General features: G+C 36.7%; 1 protein-coding gene across 1 annotated transcript in view; it reads right to left on the bottom strand.

Moving 5' to 3' along the window:
• Positions 1 to 2,972: 2,972 nt before the first annotated feature.
• The window catches only part of TM4SF18 (transmembrane 4 L six family member 18), a 22,846-nt gene continuing 4,368 nt past the window's right edge, over positions 2,973 to 21,450 (bottom strand). Inside the window, exons 4-6 of the mRNA XM_004682118.2 lie at positions 8,309 to 8,451; positions 3,869 to 4,049; positions 2,973 to 3,170 (exon numbers count right to left, since the gene is read on the bottom strand). Coding sequence (XP_004682175.1) covers positions 3,156 to 3,170; positions 3,869 to 4,049; positions 8,309 to 8,451 — 339 coding nt within the window. The 3' untranslated portion in view covers positions 2,973 to 3,155. The remainder of the gene's footprint in view (positions 3,171 to 3,868; positions 4,050 to 8,308; positions 8,452 to 21,450) is intronic.

Raw genomic sequence — 21,450 nt, 5'->3', positions numbered from 1 at the left:
ATATTGATACTTTAGCATTTGTAACTGCTATTTTTTTGTGTGTGTGTGTGATTTTATTCCTTGACTTATTCTGTGCTTCTTATTCATTTCTCTGTTGCGTTTGGTTTTAGGACTTCTTGTAGTATTTTTTGGAGTGGGAATTTCTGGAGTTTCTGTTTATCTGTGAAGGTCTTATTTTTTCATAGAAGAAGAAAAGCTTTGCAGGATAAAGTATTCTCCATTGGTATTAGGTGTATAGGAATTTGTTGAATATATCTCTTTATTCTCTTCTTGCCTATAGTGTTTCTTTGGAGAAGTTTGATGTCATCCTGATTGGCATTCCTTTGAAGGTTATCTGCCCTCTTGTGAGCGTCATTACTTTTTCCTTGTCTTGGATTCTTTGGAGCTTTACTATTTTGTGTCTTGCTGTAATTTTCCTTTCATTGTGGAAATCTGGTGTTCTTTTCACTTTTTGTATGTCTATTTACATACCGTTCTTCATGCTTGGGAAGTTCGCTTCACTTATCTCCTTGAATATTTTCTCACCTTTTGGGATTTCTATAACTCTTATATTTCCTTTCCTCATGGTGTCAGAAAGTTCTCAAAGCATTTCTTCATTCTTTTTCTGTTGTAATTCTCTTTCTTTTTCCATTTTGGTTCTTTTTATTTCTGTATCTTTGAAAGTACTGATTCACCCTTCCATTTCATCAATTCTGTTTTCATTACTTTCCCCAAGGTTTTTTTTTAAAGATTTATTTATTTGTGCATACAGAACTGGGGTACAGGCCAGAGGCTCAGGGGCTGTGAGAGGCTTCACCAGAGGCAGAGTGGGGAGCAGAACAGGCAGATCGACCAAGTACACTGCTGAGGGGAGCAGCAGGCGGGTCAGGAGGGGTCTGCTAAGCCATGTGGTCACCTCCGGGGCAGGCGGGAATCGAACTCATGTGAAAGTGGCTTTAGATTCTCAGTGCTGTGTTTTAACCTACTGTGCCACCAGGGAGGGCCCCCAAGGTTTATTATTTAACTTCTCCACTAATCTTTTAATCTCCTGCATTTCTTTCATTTTCTTCTTTAGGACTCAATTTCATTCTTCAGTTTATTAATTATCTCATTTTTCCCCTTTTTGTCTTCTTTATATTTTTTAATCAGGCAGAGAAGTTCTTCCATGTCATTGTTATTGCATTCTGGTGGCTGAATTTTTTTTTTTTTTTGTCATGTGTCCTTCTCCACTTGCTTACTTAATTGAATTTTTCCTTCTCCCTGTTGTTTGTTTCTCTATGCATTGGGACTCTGTACCACTGGTACTGGCATCCCTTCAGGGTGCTTCTTCTGGGATGGTGTGAACTGCTAGTGAGACTGAGCAGACTGAGTCCAGCACTTTTGCCTCAAAATTCCGCAAGGGTAGTGATGCTGTGAATATGTTGATGGGTTCTGTCTCTGATGATTCCCTTCTTCTGCATTTCCTCCATTCCAGAGGGGATGGTGGGATCCCTAGCTCCAACAGTGTTGCAGGGACTGTGTTATCCAAGTGACAGCAGGTCACCCTGATGGCAGATCCTCCCCTTCCTGGCCTACAAGGGTCAGCTCAGTTTCATGTCATGGGCTTGGCACCAACTAGAGCTTTGATTCCCTTGGCTCACATTATCCTGCTTAACTCTGCTCATGCAGCCCACCGTCTTAGTTGCAGGCAGGAGTGGTGTGGTCCCTAGCTTCCCACAGTGGGGCAGGGGCCTGTGGAGCCCATGCCTTACAGGCATCAACTCAGTTCCAGTTGTGGCTTGGGACCTGCCAGAGCCTATGCACATTATCCTGCTGACCTTTGCTTGCCCCACCTTCTGAGGTTTTTAGATGACTCAGTGATTTCCCACTGCTTCCAAACATAATCTCCTTCTTTTCCTTCCTGGGAAAAATGTTCTGGGCTGTTGAGGGAGTGGGGAAGGGTCTGGAGAGATTATCTCCCTCTCTTATCCTGTCACTCTCACCTCCTTCTGCTTCTGTTGGTTCCCCATTTTTGTCCAAAACATCTGGGTCCTGCCAGAATCTTGTAATTTCTCCTTTATCAGTTATTTTTACAGGAGAATTTAGTCCTAGTATCTCTTTTCTAACATTTTTTGCTGTCCTATATTGAATTTTTTTGGCTTATGACCTTTTTTTTTCACTGTCCATTGCTTGAAGTGAAATTCTGTGATTTTTATTCAGAGTTGAGGAAAGTGTATTTTAAACATTCAAAATTAAAAAATAATAGCAAAAATAAGTTTTAATAAATGCTTTAATTATAAAATATAATAAAGAAAACTTGAAAATATCAAGGTATGAAGTGTCACCTCTAACCAAAATCAACCACAGATTACATTTTTGTATAAAGCCTTCCATATTTAGTCTTTATGTTATAATTATTTGGAGTGTTTAATGTTTTGTTAGTTTTAGATAGTTATACATTAGCCATATTTTTTTATGTTTTTTTAAAGATTTATTTATTTATTCAGACAGAACTGGGGTACAAGCCAGAGGTGCAGGGGTGGTGAGAAGCTTTACCAGAGACAGAGTGGGGAGCAGAACAGGTAGATCAACGAAGTACATTGCTGAGGAAAGCAGCAAGAGGGTCAGGAGAGGTCTGCCACGCCATGAGGATCACCTCCTGGACGGGGGATCGAACTTACACTGAAGTGGCTGTGGCCAGCTTGCAATGCTGTGTCCTAACCCGTTACACCTCCAGGGAGGGCCTAAACATAAATTTTAAATCTGCAATTTCACATAGCAGTATTCATAATTTTTAAACTATCATTTGCAATGACTGTATAACACCATTTCTAACAACTAAGTATACTAGTGTACCATATTTTATTTAATCCTTCTAAAATTAGGCTTTTGGGTATTTATAATTTTCCAGAATATTAGATAATGCTGTTATATGTGTATTTGCATAAATTTTTATCTTAAATTCCTATTTTCATAATATATTTTATTAGAAATGGATTTGCTTGATCAAAAGATATAAACATTTCTAAAGATCCTGACTCATAGCTTAGAAAAAATTCTAAATGAAAGAATGGCTCCTGCAACGACTTCTGCAAACTTCACAAATAGGCAAAATAAATACCAAACATCTTCATTTGAATATTGTCTTCAAGTAGATATAAGATAGTTGTTAATCATGAAAACTTTCTTGCTCTTAATCAAATGACTCCAGGCTACAAGAAAACAAAATACAGTAAGTAGTAATTTTTTTTTGATTTTCCATAATGTAGATAACAATCTTAAGTTAGAATTCATATTTAAAACATGCTATAATAGAAAAATGTCTATTTAAAACTACTAGGAAAGGCATATATTATATGTTTTTAAATAAATACATTCACATATCTGCTGAATAGGATAGCAGTTTCAGCCATAACCAAATTAGCATTAGTATTTTAGCAAGTAGAAGCAGTGTCGATAAGATGAAGACATATTTCTCCTCAAAACCACTTACTAATAACTCATTATAAAGAAAGATTATTAGCTGAATGTGGCAGTATTTGAAAGAGAGAGTATTTCAATGCAAGGCTATGAGTTTTCAATTATCTAATGAAAAGGGAAATTCTAATAAATGTTAAGAACTTTTGTGCTTTGCTCACTTTCTCCTTAGAATACTGAAATGGTGATCTCTCAAAACTCCATGTGCTGTTTTCACTATTTAATATGGAAAGCAGATTTATAATTATTCCATTGACTTAATCCATATATACAAGCCAACAGATGGATTAGAATATCAGAAAAAAAATTGAGATATCAGAGCTTCAGTAAAGACAAAAGCAAGTAGGATAGAAAGAACATGATGGAAATCTATTCAAAAAGACTCACTGAATCTTGAAGTGAGAAAGTACAGGTGTTATTGGGGGCCTGTTACCTGAATGATGACTGAATAGGTTCCACACAGTGTCTTGATTAACTGAATAACTAATCTGATGAGGCAAACAATCACTTGAAGCCCACTGAGAGTTATGAGGATGGAAAATAAAATGATGTTCCATTCTACTACATGTGCAGGCTCCAGACACTGGATCCATATGCTGGAATCTGTAAGAAAACTATTAAAGGAAGGAAATGGTCAACAAAACCCATGGCTGAGACTAGATATTTGGCTCAAGGAACAAGATAACTAGTATTTATATGTTTGGGAAATTAACTTATGATTAAAATACATACCATTATTAAATATGAATTAACATATTTTAAAACTCATTCAGATGCAGATGTTGAATACATAGTATTGTAGAACCAGACTATATTTATAAACATGGTGTGTGCCTCAGAGACAATTATAGGAGGTAAGTTATTTAATGAAGACTCAATAGCAACAAAGGATAGCCCAGGGCAGTATCAAGGGATAAAGATCACCTATTATCTAACAATCCAGAAGTTAACCTTTTTGCTAGGACAAGGTTGAGTTTATGCTGGATATTAAATCACATACTTGGTAAAATAGCAAAAACAAATGCTACAGTAAATTCCTAGACTCTGTCCCAAATCCCATTAGAACAACAGTTCTCAAAATCAAGCATAATTCAGGTTTATTTGGGAGGTTTGTAAAAATGCAGGTTACTGAGAACTCTCGTGTATATCTGACCCAGAAGACCTGAATGGTTCTCAAGACTGCATTTCAAATTTCCCAGGTAGTGTTGCTGTTGCTGGGGTATGCTCCACAGTGTAAGAAAATCTGCTGTAGAACACTGTTGCTCTGTAGCTGTTTAAGAAGATTTAGATTATGAGTTGGGAATGCAAACAAATTGAAAGCCTTGGCTGTTTAAGTTGGCACAGGATTATGAAATATAAACTATTCCCAAGATAATCTTTAAAAATACTATGAATTTACTTAACTGATTTGTGCCATTATTTCTGCTATGGAAGTTCAACTAAACAGTTGCTCTGTTCAACTAAGTCAATATGGAAAATTGGTCTCCAAAATGTCCCCAAACATAGCTACTAATATCATGGGGGGATAGAGAGGTTGGGATCACCTTCTGCCCTAAAAAAATATAAGAAATATTTGCTAAATTCCCTGACAGAGTCTCAGGACTTTTCCCTGGAGGCCTTAAACTAAAGTTGGTGATTTACTGCAAGGAAGGAGACAGGTAAGGCAAAGGTGAGTTTGACAGGAAAATAAGTATCCAGGGTGGTAGAACAGGCTGAGGATAAGTTATCTATTGGTCTGCAGGACTAGCTGGGACACTTTTAAAGTCACTGGAGTGACTTCAGAGAGGGAAGGCAGTTATGTGTGGGCACAGGTCCAGTCTAGGTCATGGGCATTCCATGCCAGTGTCATCAAGGAAAGCTCTTCCATCCCTTTCTGGAGGTAAGAAAACAAAGTCTTCTTACGCAGCCATGTTGGGATGACTCATGAGATAAACAAGAGAATAGTAAGAAATCTTGCCATGCCCTCAGAAAGACTGAAGTAGCCACTCAGCACTCATAGCCCATGTCCCTCATGTAGTATGATGGCAGTGGTGGTCACAGGGCAGCCATTGCCTCCATTCATTGCTGGGCAAGAAAACATAGCCTTCTCATGTTTTCCACAGAGCAGTTGAGCTCTGTGGACCATTTGGAGCTGTCCCCTTGCCAGGAGATGCAAGCTTGGTGAACATGAACTGACAGGATGGTGTAGCAGGGACGTTGGGTGGGAAATGAGGACAACTGTAGCTCTGAATGGAGCTCACCTTGGAGAGGTGAAGAAAGAAGGCAGAGGTGACCATTTTCACTCTTCATTAAGTCTCAGACCAAATATTTAAGCACAGGCTCCTGTGCTTTCACACTAAGGTAAACAAAGAAGAGAAATGAAACTAACCAGCAGTGCCCCAACCAAAAAGAGAGTAAAGCAATACACATGCCTTGGAAGCAAGGAACATTCAAACATAAGATAGAAAAGCAGAGAGAAGAATAGAAGTTGTGAGACATATATAAGGACACAAAAGTAGGGAATCTACTGAATAAAGACTATATAAAACAATGTTAATATAAATCTTAAAAACTAGGTCCTGGAAAATCAGTCAGAGACAAATAAGGCAGTGAAAGATATTAAAAGTAGCTGTAGGGGGCTCCTCCTGGTGACACAAAGGGTTAAAACACAGTACTATGAAGCTCTCTGAAGTGCTTATTCAGAGCTATCATAGTGGAAAACTTTCAAAATAGGAAAAGAAGTGAATATACAAGACCATGAAGCTAAGAGCTAACACTTGAATATCAAATGAAAAGAGGGCTATACTAAGACAAATAGCATAGAACAGCTAACAACGTCCACAGAAAGCAATTAGAACTGGATTAAATATTTGAATGTAAGACTTGAAACCAAAATACATACAAATATTATAGATGGCATACTTCCACACATCAGCTTTATAGATATGTTTGGGGGGGAGGGCTCAAATCTTATAGCAAGGGAAGCAAAAGCAAAAGTAAAACAAATAGGGTTATATCGAACTAAAAAGCTTTGTATTCCAAAAGAACATGCATTAAAACAAATACCCTACTGAATGGGAGCAGATATTTGTACATTATTCAATGAACTATGGGTTGACGTCTAAAATATGCCAAGAACTCTGGGGACCTCCCTGGTGGTACAGGGGTTAATATCTCAGGGCTACTAAGCTATTGTCAGCCACTGCAGCATGAGGTTGATCCCTGGCCAGGGAGCTGACCCACATGTAGGAGAGCAACCTCTCTTCTCTTGCTTGCTGCTCCTCTCAGCATTGTATTTCTGTCAATCTGCCTGTTCTGCTCCCCACTCTGTCTCTGGTGAATCTTTTCACCCCAGCACCTCTACCCTGTACCCCAGTTTTTATATACATAAGTACATAAAAATAAATCTTTAAAAAATATATACCAAAAATTGATCTAGCTCAACAATTAAAAAAACCAAGCAACTTCATGAAATCTGTCCAGAGAATCTGGATACTTCAGAAAAGAAGACATTCAAATGGCCAGTAGGCACATGTGAATATATTCTTTATCTCTTAATATTAGAAGCATGAAAGCCAAAGCAATGTGATATAAACTCACACCTGTCAGGTGGCTATTTTTAAAAAGACATGAAGTGACAAATGTTGAAGTTGATGTGTGAAGAGAACTTCGTTGGTGGGAATGTAAATTTTTGTACCTATTATGGAAAGCATTATGGAGATTACTCAAAAAATTAAAAGTAGATATTCCAGAAGACCCAGTTATCTTATCTCTGGGTATTTAAACAAAAAGAATATAAGTTTGAAGAGATAAATAGATCCCATATTTACTTCAACATTATTTGTAATAGGTAAAACTGGAAAGAATCTAAGTGATTAAAGACTGATAAATGGATTTAAAAAAATATATTTACATAATGGAATACTTTAGTCATAAAAAGATGAAATCTATTTGCAATATGGATGGACCTAGAATGGTTAAGCTAGTGAAATGAGTCAGAAGGAAAAAGACAAATATCTTATTATTTCATTCATGCATAGTATATATGCATACATATACATACACATACATACATACACACATACATACATACATACATATATACATATATATAAACAGAAATTGTAATTTCCCCAGGGAATGTTACGTACTTTTTCAGATTATTCTATTAGATTTCTTATCACAGTACACAAAAGATTCAGTGTACCTCTCCACTATATCTGCTGGACCTGCCACCTCCAGCTGTTTCTGCAGGTGCTGGTAATCAACATGCCCAGCCCAGTGCCAGTGTGACGCAACTGCTTTCTAGAGTTGGGTCACACAACATCTTTCTGATCCACACTCCTGAACAAGGCTACCTTCTTACACTATTCTTCAGCACATGCTAGATAAGCTCCTAGTAACTTCTACAAACTATTGCTCCTAATCATGTCCCTAGATCTCAGGCTGTACTGCTCACCTCACCTGCTTCTGTCACTATGTAGCCACAACCTTTTCATATCTGTAACAGATCCCATGTCCAACTTGACCATAGTGCAAAAGTGAATTGTCAGAACCACTCAAGTCCCAGATCCAATGTTGTCAGAACACAATAGCCACAAATTCCTGTTCTAAAGTACAAAAGAAACACATCTTTCATTTGGATATCTTCATGGCAGTCTCAAAATAGTAAATGCACATGGCATTAAAACAATGGAGGAAAACATCTAAACTGTTTAAATGTGAAGGGTCTATGTCAGAACAAACTGGTTTGGATTTTAGTAAATTAATAGAGTATTGTTTACTAAAGTACCCACACAAAGTAATCCTGAGAGTGATCATGTAAATATGTATCATTATGAGACCAGGTGCTTCCAACTTTCAAACCTCCTTGATTTGGAAAATTATTCCTTACCGTCCTGCAGTGTCTTCAAAGGGATACTCCCAGCCATTATGGGTGCGGCAATAGGGTCCCTGAACAAGGCCCAAAGCAGATATGACCAGGCAGTATCCAGAGAAGGCAATTCCAAGGACAGAAAAGATAATTGACAGTAGTGTCTAAATTAAATATAGAAGAAGGAGATTAGGATAATATAAATAAATTGCTGATAAATGATCTGACAAGTACTTTCTCCTACTCATCCAAGTTTATTGCAGCCTATATAACACCAAATGGCCACATAAAAATAAACACTTAATCCACATTTACTAGATATTAAAAGTGACTGTTTTGTCATCCCATGAGAAAACCAGCTAATTTACTAAATTTCCTTCCTTTCATTCAGTAATTTTTATGTTAAAATATAGGTCACTTTGGGGCCCTCCCTGGTGGTACAGTGGGTTAAAGCACAAAACTAAGAAGTTAAAGCCACTTCAGTACGAGTTTGATCCCCAGCCCCGGAGGTGACCCACATGGTGCGGCAGACCTCTCCTGACCTGCCCACTGCTCCCCTCAGCAGTGTATTTCATCAGTCAGCCTGTTCTGCTCCCCACTCTGTCTCTAGTGAAGCCTCTCACCACCCCTGCACCTCTGGCTTGACCCCAGTTCTGTATGCATAAATAAATAAAAAATATATATAGGTCACAAACACAGTGGTCAATTAACTTATTTGTTTAAGACATGGTATTTTTCAGGAAGTATGCATTTTTTTAAAGAATCACAAACCATGAGTTCTGTATTCTCTGATAAAGGTGATATTTGAATATTGCCACATATAGGCAGATGAGGGGAAATGTTAGGTGTCAGGTATAGTCAAATGAGGATGGGATTGATGGGAAGGAGGATATTTGCATTTAAATAGAGATAACGAGCAATGTTCATGAGCCCATAGGTATAAATGGAATTGTGACAGTAGATTGGTTTGATCTAAGAGGGAATTCCTGCTGAGGAGTAGAGAGGAAAAGTTTCTGAAGACTAAATTAAAGTGGTATGGGAGAAACTGGGTGGATAGGATATAGTTTAGCTCCTGATTTGCTTATGAAGTGAGTTCATCTTGATAGGTCAGGCCAGAGATGGCCTTTAAAGCTGAAGCAAGGGACTAGTTTCTAACCTTTAGGGAAAGAGGCTCTACCACTTATAAGCTTTTATTAAGAACATTTTAAATGCCTAACAAGTTGAAAATATAGCACAATGAACTGCTGTGTACCCTTTACCTAGACATATCTTTTGAGATATTTTACAATTTTTTCTTGTTCTCTTTTTCCTCTCACTTTATTGTAAATATTTCTTCATTTATACACGTTTGTAGCTAAACCACTTACAAGTAGTTTGCACATGTTGTGCTATTTCATCCCTAAAAACACTACTACATACTGCCTTAGAATAAGGATATTCTATTATTCTGCAACTGTTTTTAATTTTTCGTATAGATTCCAGTGAAAGTTTAGACATAGTCACACATATTTAGTCTCAACAACAACTAGTCTTGTTGCTTTTCTACTTTTAGACTATTGTGTTATTTTTGAAGACTCTCAGCCACTTATCTGTAGAATATTCCACAATTTGGGGTTTCCCCACTACTGAACTGATAAACATTTTGGCATGAACACTTGCTTGGTGGGGATACATTATAGGCCTCTTACTGGTGTTGGTGATGCTACCCTTGATTTGTTGGTCAAGGTAGTGTCCTTTGATATATAAACATACATTTTATAATAAGCAAATAATTTGAAAGGTAATATTTTAAAACAGACATATCTTATTGTGTGAAGGCATTTCAACTGAGGGATATGAAACACACTAGTGATTCTTATGTCTTTTCAACACCCACTTATCAAGAGTTGCTTACAGTATGCTAGTTTTACAATTCTATGATTATAGCAGCATTCACATTATCACTTTTCTGCACAGAACCTCCATTTCCAATGTACTTGTCTTCTTCTTCTTTCTGTATTATTGTGAACTCACAGATATTTTTAACCAATGTGTTAAAATTCATAATTGTTACTATGGTTCAAATATGTCCAGTAATAATCTTCCTTCGGGTCAGTTAATGTGCTTTTTGACATATTCCTGTCATCATTTGAATACTTCTTTGCTTCCTGGAATAAGATATCCTAAACTCATTTGTATATATGCATCCCTAGACCTGAAATTGTTCTTTTTGAAAGAAGGCATGAATTGGTTTTTGAGCAAATATAAAATGTGAAGCAATATGTTATATTTTGGAAGATTGCTCTGGGAAAGTATAAGTAGTTCCCATGTAGGAACTACTGTAAGTTGAGATGATAAAGATATCCACTGGAGGGAAAAACATTGAGCAAAAGAATACCTGGAGGTGGATTGAAAAAAAAGTTTGGATTTAGAAATTTACAATAAAAAGATAGAAATAGGTATGTGTAGTTTAGACTGGGAAAATTTTTATTTCAGTTTTATAACTGTTTAAGACATGGTATTTTTCAGGAAGACCAGTTATAAAACAGTTTTATAACTGTTCATTTTAAGTGACAGTAGGACAACAAAACAGAAACAGGTAGCCTGCAGGTAATTTCAAAGGCTAAACTGAGAAAAAGGAAACAAACCTGTGATTTTAGGGTAAAATTATACTTCCTTGCTTAATATTATTTTACTGGTTACAACATTAACATATGCTCATAATAGACAATCAGAAAAATATTTTAAAAACACAAAGAAAAGGAAAGCATTGCTATGAACATGGTAGAGTAAACAGCCACCACTCATGCTTCCTCTTTAAGCCACAACCCCAGGATCCTTAAAATGCAAATGTAACTCTACTGGTCATCATTCCTGGATATCCAATGATCCACATGTGTTTCTATATCTGAAGGTCAGTAGATTGGTACTTGGCAAGGTTTTGGAGCTGGTACAAGGCTGCTGGTGTGTGTGTGTGTGGGGGGGGGTTATCACTAACTCTATCTGAAGACAAGCAGGGGTAGCACAGAGACAACGTGGAAGCCCATGTCTCCCCCCCAATGAACTTAACAGCAAAGAAAAAAAGATATTATACTCAATGATCCAGCAAATTTGACTAACTAAAGCAAAAAACCACAGTGCCTCTTCCTTCCCACCAACTTAAGATAATGTGCTCTTAATGACACTTGATGACTAATACACAGATCTATAGTTTTGACACTTGGCACAGAATAAGATCTAGTCTGGGCTTTTGGGAGGAGAGGCGGTCCAGGATGATGTCCCTGTATTTGTATCCACAATAGCATTACTGGGACTATGGCCCCCTTCTTGTTTTCTCCTTTCCTTATGTTTCCTTGATATAGGAGAGATAAACCCAGAACTAAAGTCAAAGCATCGCTTATTTGGATTAGGAAAAAATAGATTATTTTAACCAATCAGATTTGCAGGTAGAAAAGTCTACATCTAACAGGATTAGAAATTACAGCCACACTATATGGCAGAAAGAGAACAAAAAATCTCAGAAAACAAAGTTAAAGACAATGAATTTTTAAATCTAATGTATAAAGAATTCAAACTAGTTTTTTGAGTTTCAAAAAACAAAACTATATAAACACAGAAAAAGAAAAAAAAACTTAGGAAGATAATCATCACATGGTGTTCTTCATTAAAGAGATTAAATATATTAAGAAGTATTTGGATATGAATAATTCAATAAATGAGTACTACAGTGAAAAGCATAAAGAAGAATACAGATATTTATAGAGGAAATAATTTGTGGAATTTAAGATAGAAATATAGAAATGGCTCAAGTAAAAGAGAGGAGTTAAAGAAGTTTTAGGAAAAAATTATCAGGATAATAGACTAAACTAAACTATGAAGGGATGCATAGGATAAAGGGTATCCATATGTACTTAGAAAGTAAAGACAGGGAGAAGACAACAAAGAACTTACTTAAAGAGAAAGTAGACAAGAGTTTCCCAAGCATCAGGAAAGAAATAATTATAGAATTCTATAAGGTTAAGAAAGCATCTAACTATCTAACTACAAAATACCTACACCAAGGCATATCATTGTAAAATTATCAAAAGTTAATAAGGAAAAATATTAAAGGCTGCTGGGGTGGGGGGAAAGTGTGCCTTATATATATAGTCACCCCCGCCAGGCTATCATTAGATTTCTCAGCAGAAAGTGTGTAGGCCAAGAAAGAGTGGTATATATTCAAAACACCAAAAGATAAAAACCACCAACTCAGAACACTCCACCCACCAATATTATAATTCAAACATGACAGAGATATAGACCTTCCCAGGCAACTCAAATCTGATGAATTCATCAACCAGATGCATCTCACAAGAATTGTTGAAAAGTGTTCTACTACATACAAAGAAAAGAAGTACCAGAAAACCTTGAGTAAATTATTAAATTGAATCAGAAGGCTTTAGCTATATTTGGAATAAAGTATAAAATATTTAGGTACAACAGAAAAGCCAAAGGGAAATAAACATTAAAAACAGCTATAGCTGCTTTAATTTGACAGGGATCTCACAGTAAAAAAAGTAATAACATTAGACAACAAAAGTGCATTAAAGAGGAGGAAGAAAATGAAAGAATCCGTAAACAAGGAATGATGCTGGGGAAAACTAGACAGTCAGGCAAAAGAAGAAAATGAGACCACTTTATTAGAACTCTTTAAGAATTCATAAGCTCAACAATAAGAAAACAAACAAATGCTCACTGTCAGTTACTATTAAGGAATTTCAAACAAAAATTTCAAAACAAAAATACATTGAGATCTTATCTCACACTTGTGGGAATGACCTGCATCAAAAATACAAGAAAGTGTTGTGAGGATGTGAAGAGAAAGAAACTTTGCACACTGTAGGTTGAAAGGTAAATTGGTGCAACTAATATAGAAAACAGTATTGGGGATTCTTGATTCAGTAATTTCACTTATCTATCTGAAGGAAATAAAAACAGTAATTTCAAAGATATATGCAATACTATGTACAATGCAGCCGTAAATCACTGATCAGTATATGGAAACTACCCAAGTCCCATGGATAGATGAATGGATAAGGATGTGGCATATATACACAATGGAATACTGCAGTATTACAATTTTCCATGAAAGAAATATGAAATTTTGCCATTTGTGATCACATGTATTGACCTTGAAATGATCAATTAAGGAGAATGAAATGAGTCAGAAAGAGAAAGATAAATACCACTTGATTTCATTTATGTGGACTACAGAGAAGAAAAAACAAATGAAAAAGTAAAACAAAACAAAACCTCTCAGATTATGACTACAGAATAATGGTTAAAGAAGGGTAACTAGAGGTTGCTGGTAACTAGACTTTTAGCGGCAAGTTTGGTGAGCTATCTACAAGGTGCAAAATTGTACTCTTGAAAATTGTATAGTGTTAAAAGTCAATGTTTCCTCAATAAAAAAATATATCCCTTAATAGCAACATCAAAAATACAAGGAACTGTATTTCTGCTTTATTTTTTACTTGATATTAATCATTTTATTGACATTTTTTCACATAATTAAAATTTCAAATTACATTTGTCATATTGATATTTAATAATTTTGTTCTATTATAGGGTAAGATAAACAGAACTAACTGTTTACTTGTAGCCTATTTATTTCAATTAATAAGGAAAAAGTACCTATTCACCAATGCCATATTTGAAAAAGGAAGAAGGATGTTTGAAAAGGTGAGTTCCTTGTTTTGCAAATATTGTCTTAAAGTAGTTCACTTAAGATCAGTAAAGAATTTCTTCATTTGGGCCCTCCCTGGTGGCGCAACTGATTAAAGCACAGCACTAGGAAGCTAGAAACAGCCACTTCATGAGTTCGATCCCCTGCCAGGGCCGTGTTCCCGCATGGTGTGGCAGGCCTCTCCTGACCTGCCTGCTGCTCCCCTCAGCAGTATATTTCATCAGTCGGCCTGTTCGGCTCCCCAATCTGTCTCTGGTGAATCCTCTCACCATCCCTGTATCTCTGTCCTGCACCCCAGTTCTATATGCATAAGTCAATAAATATTAAAAGAAAAAAAAATAAAAGAATTTTCAGGCCCTCCCTGGTGGTGCAGTGGGTTAAAGCATTGCATTAAGAAGCTTAAGTCACTCTGCATGAGTTCGATCCCTGCCTGCCCCGGAGGTGACCATATGGTGTGGCAGACCTCCCTAGACCCTCCCGCTGCTCCCCTCAGCAGTGTACTTGTCAGTCTGCCTGTTCTGATCCCCACTCTGTCTCTGGTGAATCCTCTCACCCTCCGCATCTCTGGCCTGTACCCCAGTTTTGTATGAATAAATAAATGAATCTTTAAAAAAATAAAAAAAAAGAATTTCTTCATTTGGGGAAATTGACAATTATACATAACTATATAAGTACACATGAACAAATACTTTTGCACAATCAAGGTAAGCCTCAAAATAAAGTGGGAATATAAATCTCTCTGAGGGGGGGGTGGAGGGGTTACTATTTTTGTGAGACTGCGATGTAGGTGATTATAATACCTACCGAAATGGTGGCTTCAAAAATTAAAGAACATAATGGATACAAAAACTATTTGAAAAGCACATAGTATAATAAAAATATTATCTATTTTTTAAATTGCTCTTTAATTTAAACCTTATTATCCATAAAGGAAAGATAAACACCTGGAACTACATTAAACTAAAAACTTCTATATAGCATAAGAGACCTACAGATTGGGGGAAAATATTTATACTTCACACTACCTGTAAGGAACTGATATCAAAGATCTACAAAGAGTATACACAACTTACAAAAACAAAGGAAACACCCTCATCAAAAAATGGGCAGAATAGGCCCTTCCTGGTGGCACAGCAGGTTAAAGCACAGCACTAAGAAGCTAAAGCCACGTCAGCATGAGTTCAATCCCAGCCCTAGAAGAGATCCACATGGCGAGGCAGACCTCTCCTGACCCGCCCGCTGCTCCCCTCAGCAGTGTACTTCGTTGATCTGCCTGTTCTGCTCCCCACTCTGTCTCTGGTGAAGCCTCTCACCACCCCTGCACCTCTGCCCTGTACCCCAGTTCTGTATGCATAAATAAATAAATCTTTAAAAAAAATGGCAGAACTAAAATGACACTTCTCCAAAGAAGAAATGCAAATTGCCAAAAGGAATATGTAAAGAGGGCTCAACATCATGTATAGTCAGACAAATGCAAATCAAAGCCACAATATACCACTTCACATCTATGAGAGTGGCCCATACTTAAAACAGCTGGCAACCACAAATGCTGGCAAGGATGGAGAGAAAAAGGAACCTTTTTTACATTGCTGGTGGTAATGCAAATTAGTCCAAGTCATCATGGAAAAGTGTGGACTTTCCTAAAATATTGCTCAAAATTACCAAAAATGGATCTACCATATGATCCAGCATTTCAGTTCTTAAGAATCTTTCAAAGGAAACTAAAACATTATTTGGAGAGGAAATTTGCATGCCTATGTTGGCTGCAGCACTACTTAAAATATAAGATATGGAAACAAATTAAATGCTCAAAAACAGATGACTGGATCAAGAAGATGTGGTATATGCACTCAGCAATCAAAAAAGATAAACTCCCTGGTGGCACAACAGATTAAATCTCAGCACTATGAAGCTATCGCAGCCACTGCAGCACAAGTTCGATCCCCAGCCAAGGAGGTAACCCACATGGCACAGCAGACCTCTCCTGGCCTGCTTACTGTTCCCCTCAGAAGTGTATTTCAGTTACTTTCCCTATTCTGCTCCTCACTTTGTCTCTGGTGAATCCTTTCACCCCTTGCATTTCTGACCTGTACCTCAATTCTGTATGTATAAATAAATAAATCTTAAAAAACATAAACTCATCATGCCATTTGCAGCAACATGGGTGGAGCTGGAAGGGATCATGCTCAGTGAAACAAGCCAAAGGAAAAAGAAAAATATCAGATGGGTTTCACTTATAGGAGGAATAAAGGGAAACCCAACAAGGGGTCAGGGAAAATAAAAAGATCTATAATAGGCAAACTATAGATCTGCAGGGGAGTGGGAAGGAGAAGGGTCAAAATAGGGGAGGGAAGAGCACAAGGGATGATGGTGATGGCTTACAGATGATGTGGTGTGGGAGATTTATGGGGACAATACCTGAGTGGAGAAATAAAATATTGTCCAGAAATGAACAACAATGTAAGAAAATAAAAATGTTTAATCAAAACAAACAAGCAAAAAATACATCTTATTTTCCTAGTTATTTCACTGTTTACTACCTCTAACACCAAACTTCTAGTCTTGTCAATACTTTACAAACTTATTGCTGCTTCTTTGTTTAAAAGATAAAGAACATTTTCTCTCTAGCCACTTCTTTGGGTCTTCATTTTCTTGTGAAGTTTCCCACGTATATATACAAACTCTATTACATTGCTGTGCTTTCTTCCCATTAGTTTGTCTTTGTCATCTTAATTTTTAGGCCAAAATAGGAACCCTAAGAAAACTTTCTCTCCTATACTGTGAATCTAGGGTGACCTCTTCTGGAAATCCAGAGAAATTATAAACCAGTACAGATTACAAGTAGGCCTGTAAGATATGTTCTATTTAGTTTAAAAGAAAATGAATTGCTAAAGCAACACACAACACTCCATATTTCTACTTCTATTTACAACTGAGAACTTATGCCTAAGTTTGCTTTGTTAACAATTAACTGGACTTGAGAAGTAGCTCCTTAATCTTCCTTAAATAGAAATATGTTTTAATATCTACTAGGCTCACTTCTTTCATTTTCATCAGGTATTTGGCTCCTGGAGGATATAAGCTGAGAACTCTATTTTAGGACATACTTTGAAAGAGCCATGCAGAATATCCAGAAGTCTTTTCTCACTTCTTCCTAATTTTCCCTTTGTACTATCAGTTATCTCATTTGGTGCTGGCTATAGAACCATGCCCAAACTCAACACTGTCTTTCTACATCCATTTGTTCTGGAGGTGACAATAGTGATCTAAGGTAAATTGAACACATTGATTTTTATTATTTATGTCACATTTGCTTTCTAGAAATTTCATGAGTACATAGGTTAAAATGTATGCAGGCAAATTTACCTAGGCAAATTTGAAAGCTTTTGCTGTAAGCAGAAGACCAGCAATTACCTAAGTATGTCTGAGTCAGTTGTTTAAGAAAATATTCATGTACCCAAGCAATTAGTTTTAATTTTTCAATTTTCTACTAAGAGACACATAATTACAAAAGTAACTCAATATTCCAAAGTCATTGAAAAAACTTGACTATACTATTTTGGTTGTGCATTAAAATCTCGTTGTAATCAGACCAAATAATTCAGGGTATTTAAAGGTGGGGTCTCAACTTCAACAGCTCAGAACATTGTACAATGCAGTAAAAGATTTTGTCAGACCTCTGACAAAATTCCTCCTACTTACTAAATCAAATGTTTTCATTGGGTCACAGGTGACTCATCTATAAAATGAATAAATGATGGCTTAATTTCCTGAGTAAATATGAATAAGCTATAAAGTGCTACCCATATATTAATAAATGAGATGTTCACAAAAGAGGTAGATGGGCAGTTGTGTAAATGTAGGAGCCTAGTACTTGCCTGTCTAGGCTTAGAAAATTTAGTTCAAGGCCAGTGAGACTCTAGACCCAAGTCAAGAATGATTAGAGGCCTTGTGACCCCTAGGAAGACCAGGCCAACCCCTGTCCAGATAGGCAGGGGCCTCATAACCTACTGCAAGACACCACCAGTGTCCATCCAGACAAGTGAGATCCTGCATCCACATTGGGGAAGGTGTCAGAATGGCCAGAGGCCTCACAACCTTCCATTACACCCCACCAACACCTGTACAGACTGGTAAGACCTTGGACCCTCTTCTGGGAGGGTGCCAAAATAGCCAGAGGCCTTGCAACCTTTCATTATATCTTATTCTACCACCTACACTTGTGAGACACCAGACCTGTATTGAGGAGGATGACAGAGTGGTCAGAGGCCTTGCAACCCCCAGCTCCTTCTTAGATTTGCAGAGGTCTAATGACCTCTTACAAGATCCTAAAAGCACCTTTATACTCAGACCCACATTGGAGAGTGAGCTAGAGTGGGCTGAGGCCTCACAACTATTAATGAGATCTTAGCCAGCTGCTCGTCCAGATAGGTAGAATTCTGACCAGTGAAGGGGGTTTTTACTTTCAGAGGAAGCCCCACACACTGCAGCTGGGTTCCAAAGCTGTGACAGGCAAAAAGAAAACTCCCCAATGGCAACATTCATTCTCAAAGGAATACTAAAACACAAAGAGAATAAATACTCAGAACTCCAATTCACAGACAAGTTCCCTTATTAGTTACAGAATTAAGAATACCAAAGACAAAGAAATTAAAACATTGAAAAAGAAGGAATACATATAATACTTTCTATGAGAACAACTTTACTCTAATACCAAAACCACACATAAACAAAAGAGAGAAGAAAAATTAAGACCAATTGAAAATATGCATATATCTTTTTTTTTTAAGATTTATTTATGTATGCATATAGAACTGGGGTACAGGCCAGAGGTGCAGGGGCAGTGAGAGGATTCACTAGAGACAGAGTGGGGGGCAGAACAGGCAGATCAATGAAGTACACTGCTGAGGGGTGCAGTAGTTGAGACAGGAGAGGTCTGCTGGGCCAACTGGGTCACTGCTGGGGCCAGGGATCAAACTTACACTGAAGTGACTATAGCTAACTTGCAATGCTGTGCCCTAACCTGTTGCACCACCAAGAAGGGCCCAGAAAAATGCATACATTTTAAATAAAATCTTAGTAAATTGAATCTAACTATGCATCATTGTATCATATACCATGATCAAGTGGGACTCATACCAGGAACACAGATGGTTCAACATCTGAAAAATCAATCAATATAATTCACCACATAAACAAAAAGAAAGATAAAAACCATACATCAATAGATGCTGAGGAAACATTTGATAAGACTCAACATACATTAATGGTGAAAACTCTTGAACAAGGGGTTAAGGAAACATATCTTAACATAATAAGGCTGTTTATAAGAAACCCACCAGTTTGTTCTTTCTCCATGCTAGAAAACTAAAAGCTTTTCTACTAAGATCTGGTACAAAATGAAGATGTCCACTCTTACCACTGCTATTCCACATAGTAATGGAAGTTCTAGCTAGAGCAATTAGACAACAGAAAGATTCAAACTGGAAAATAAAAGTAAAGCTATCATTATTTGCAGATGTCATGATAATGTACATAGAGAACCCTCAAGATTCCTTGGAAAAACAACCAGTTAGCAATTAACACATGAATCATTTGACTTCCTACATATAAAAAATGAGAGAGAAGAGGAAATATTAGCGTGATCCCATTTACAATTGCACCATAAAAATTAAACCTTGAGGGTAAGCCTAAAAAAGGAGGTAAAAGATCTATACAAAGAAAACTATAAAACATTGCTCCACAAAGAAGTGGGAAAATATTTCCTGTTCATGGAGTGGAAGAATCAACATTATCAAAATGTCCAAAGAATGTATAGATTTAATGCAAAGCCAATAAAAATATCAATGACATATTTCAAAAAACTGGAGCAAACACTACTGAAATTCACATAGAATCCAAAAGACCCTAAATAGCAAAAGTAATCTTGACAAAGAAGAAAGAGAATGGAAGCATCATACTTTTATATCTCAAGCTATATCATAAAGCCACAATAATTAAAAGCTGGCTCTGAAACAAAAATATACACACTGACCAATGGAACAGAATTGAAAGCCCATAAAAATAGACAGTTAATCCATGACAAAGGAGCCATAAACATAACTGGAACACTGACAGCCTTTCAATAAATTGTGTTGGGGAAACTGGAGAATTGCATGCAAAAGAATGAAATTACACGACTGTCCCACACAACATATAAAAATCATTTCAAATGGATAAAAGACATGGATGTAAAACATGAAACCATAAAATACTAGAAGAAAACACAGACAAAACATTTCATAACACAAGCTTTAGTGATACCTTTAGGGATCTGTCCCCAACAGCCAGGAAACAAAAGTAACCATAAACAACTGGGACTACTTCAAGCTAAAGAGCTTCCTTACCGGGAAAAGAAATGAAAACTAAAATGAAAAGGGACCCCACTAAATGGCAGAAAATATTTGCACACCACACATCGGACAAAGGACTGATATCAAGTTATTCAAAGAACTCATAATATTCTACAAAACCAAAACAATCAACCCAATCCAAAAATGGGTTTAAATAACTAAACAGATAATTCTCCAATGAAGAGTTTAAAATAACAAGCAGGAACATGAACAAAAATGTTCACAATCACTTATTATTAGAGAAATGTAAATCAAGACTAGAATGAGATACCATCTCACACCTGTGAGAATGGTCCCTACTGAAAAGAACAGACCCAAGTGCTGGTGAGGAAGTGGAGGAAAAGAGCCCCTCCTCTACTGCTGGTGGGAACGTAAATTCTTCCAGCTCTTATGGAAAGCAGTAAGAGGGGTCTCAAAACATTCAACATGGATCTACCATTAGACCCAGTAATTCCACTGCTAGGCATTTACCCCAAAAGTACAAAAACTAAATATTAATTTGAAAGGAAACTACACTCCCATGTTTATTACTGCACTATTTAATATAGCTGAACTAGGAAAGCAACACTGTTTTCCTGAAAAGCCATTCTAGTGCCCCAGAACAGATGAGTGGGTCAAGAAGATCTGGCATATATACACCCTGAAATACTACTAAGATTTAAAAAGGTAAACTCATGCCATTTGCAGCAACAAAGATGAAGCTTGAAGGGATAATGCTAAATTAAATAAAGCGGAAGGGAGAAAGAAATACTGGCTGTATGATACATAAACTAACTAAATCAAGAGTCAGTTAAAAACTGTTAATAGCTAACTACAGAACTGAAGCACCTGGTTTAGGGTAAGGGGTAGAAATGGGGGAGGAGTGAGGGAAAGAGGGAAGGAAGCAATGGTGTATGATGGTGGAGTATGGGTGAATTGATGAACCACTGCTGAATGGTAAAATCTCATGGGGTTACATTGATATCACATCCATAAAAACAAACATTAAATAAGATAAATTAGTTAAAAAAGAAAATTTGGTTTTAATATTCTCATGTGATTTAATTTTAATTATTTTTAAAGTTATG

This window comes from Condylura cristata, unplaced genomic scaffold (genome assembly GCF_000260355.1).
Source record: "Condylura cristata isolate star-nosed mole 26May11 unplaced genomic scaffold, ConCri1.0 scaffold00014, whole genome shotgun sequence".
Taxonomy (NCBI): domain Eukaryota; kingdom Metazoa; phylum Chordata; class Mammalia; order Eulipotyphla; family Talpidae; genus Condylura; species Condylura cristata.
This window is presented reverse-complemented; position numbering and strand designations above follow the sequence as displayed.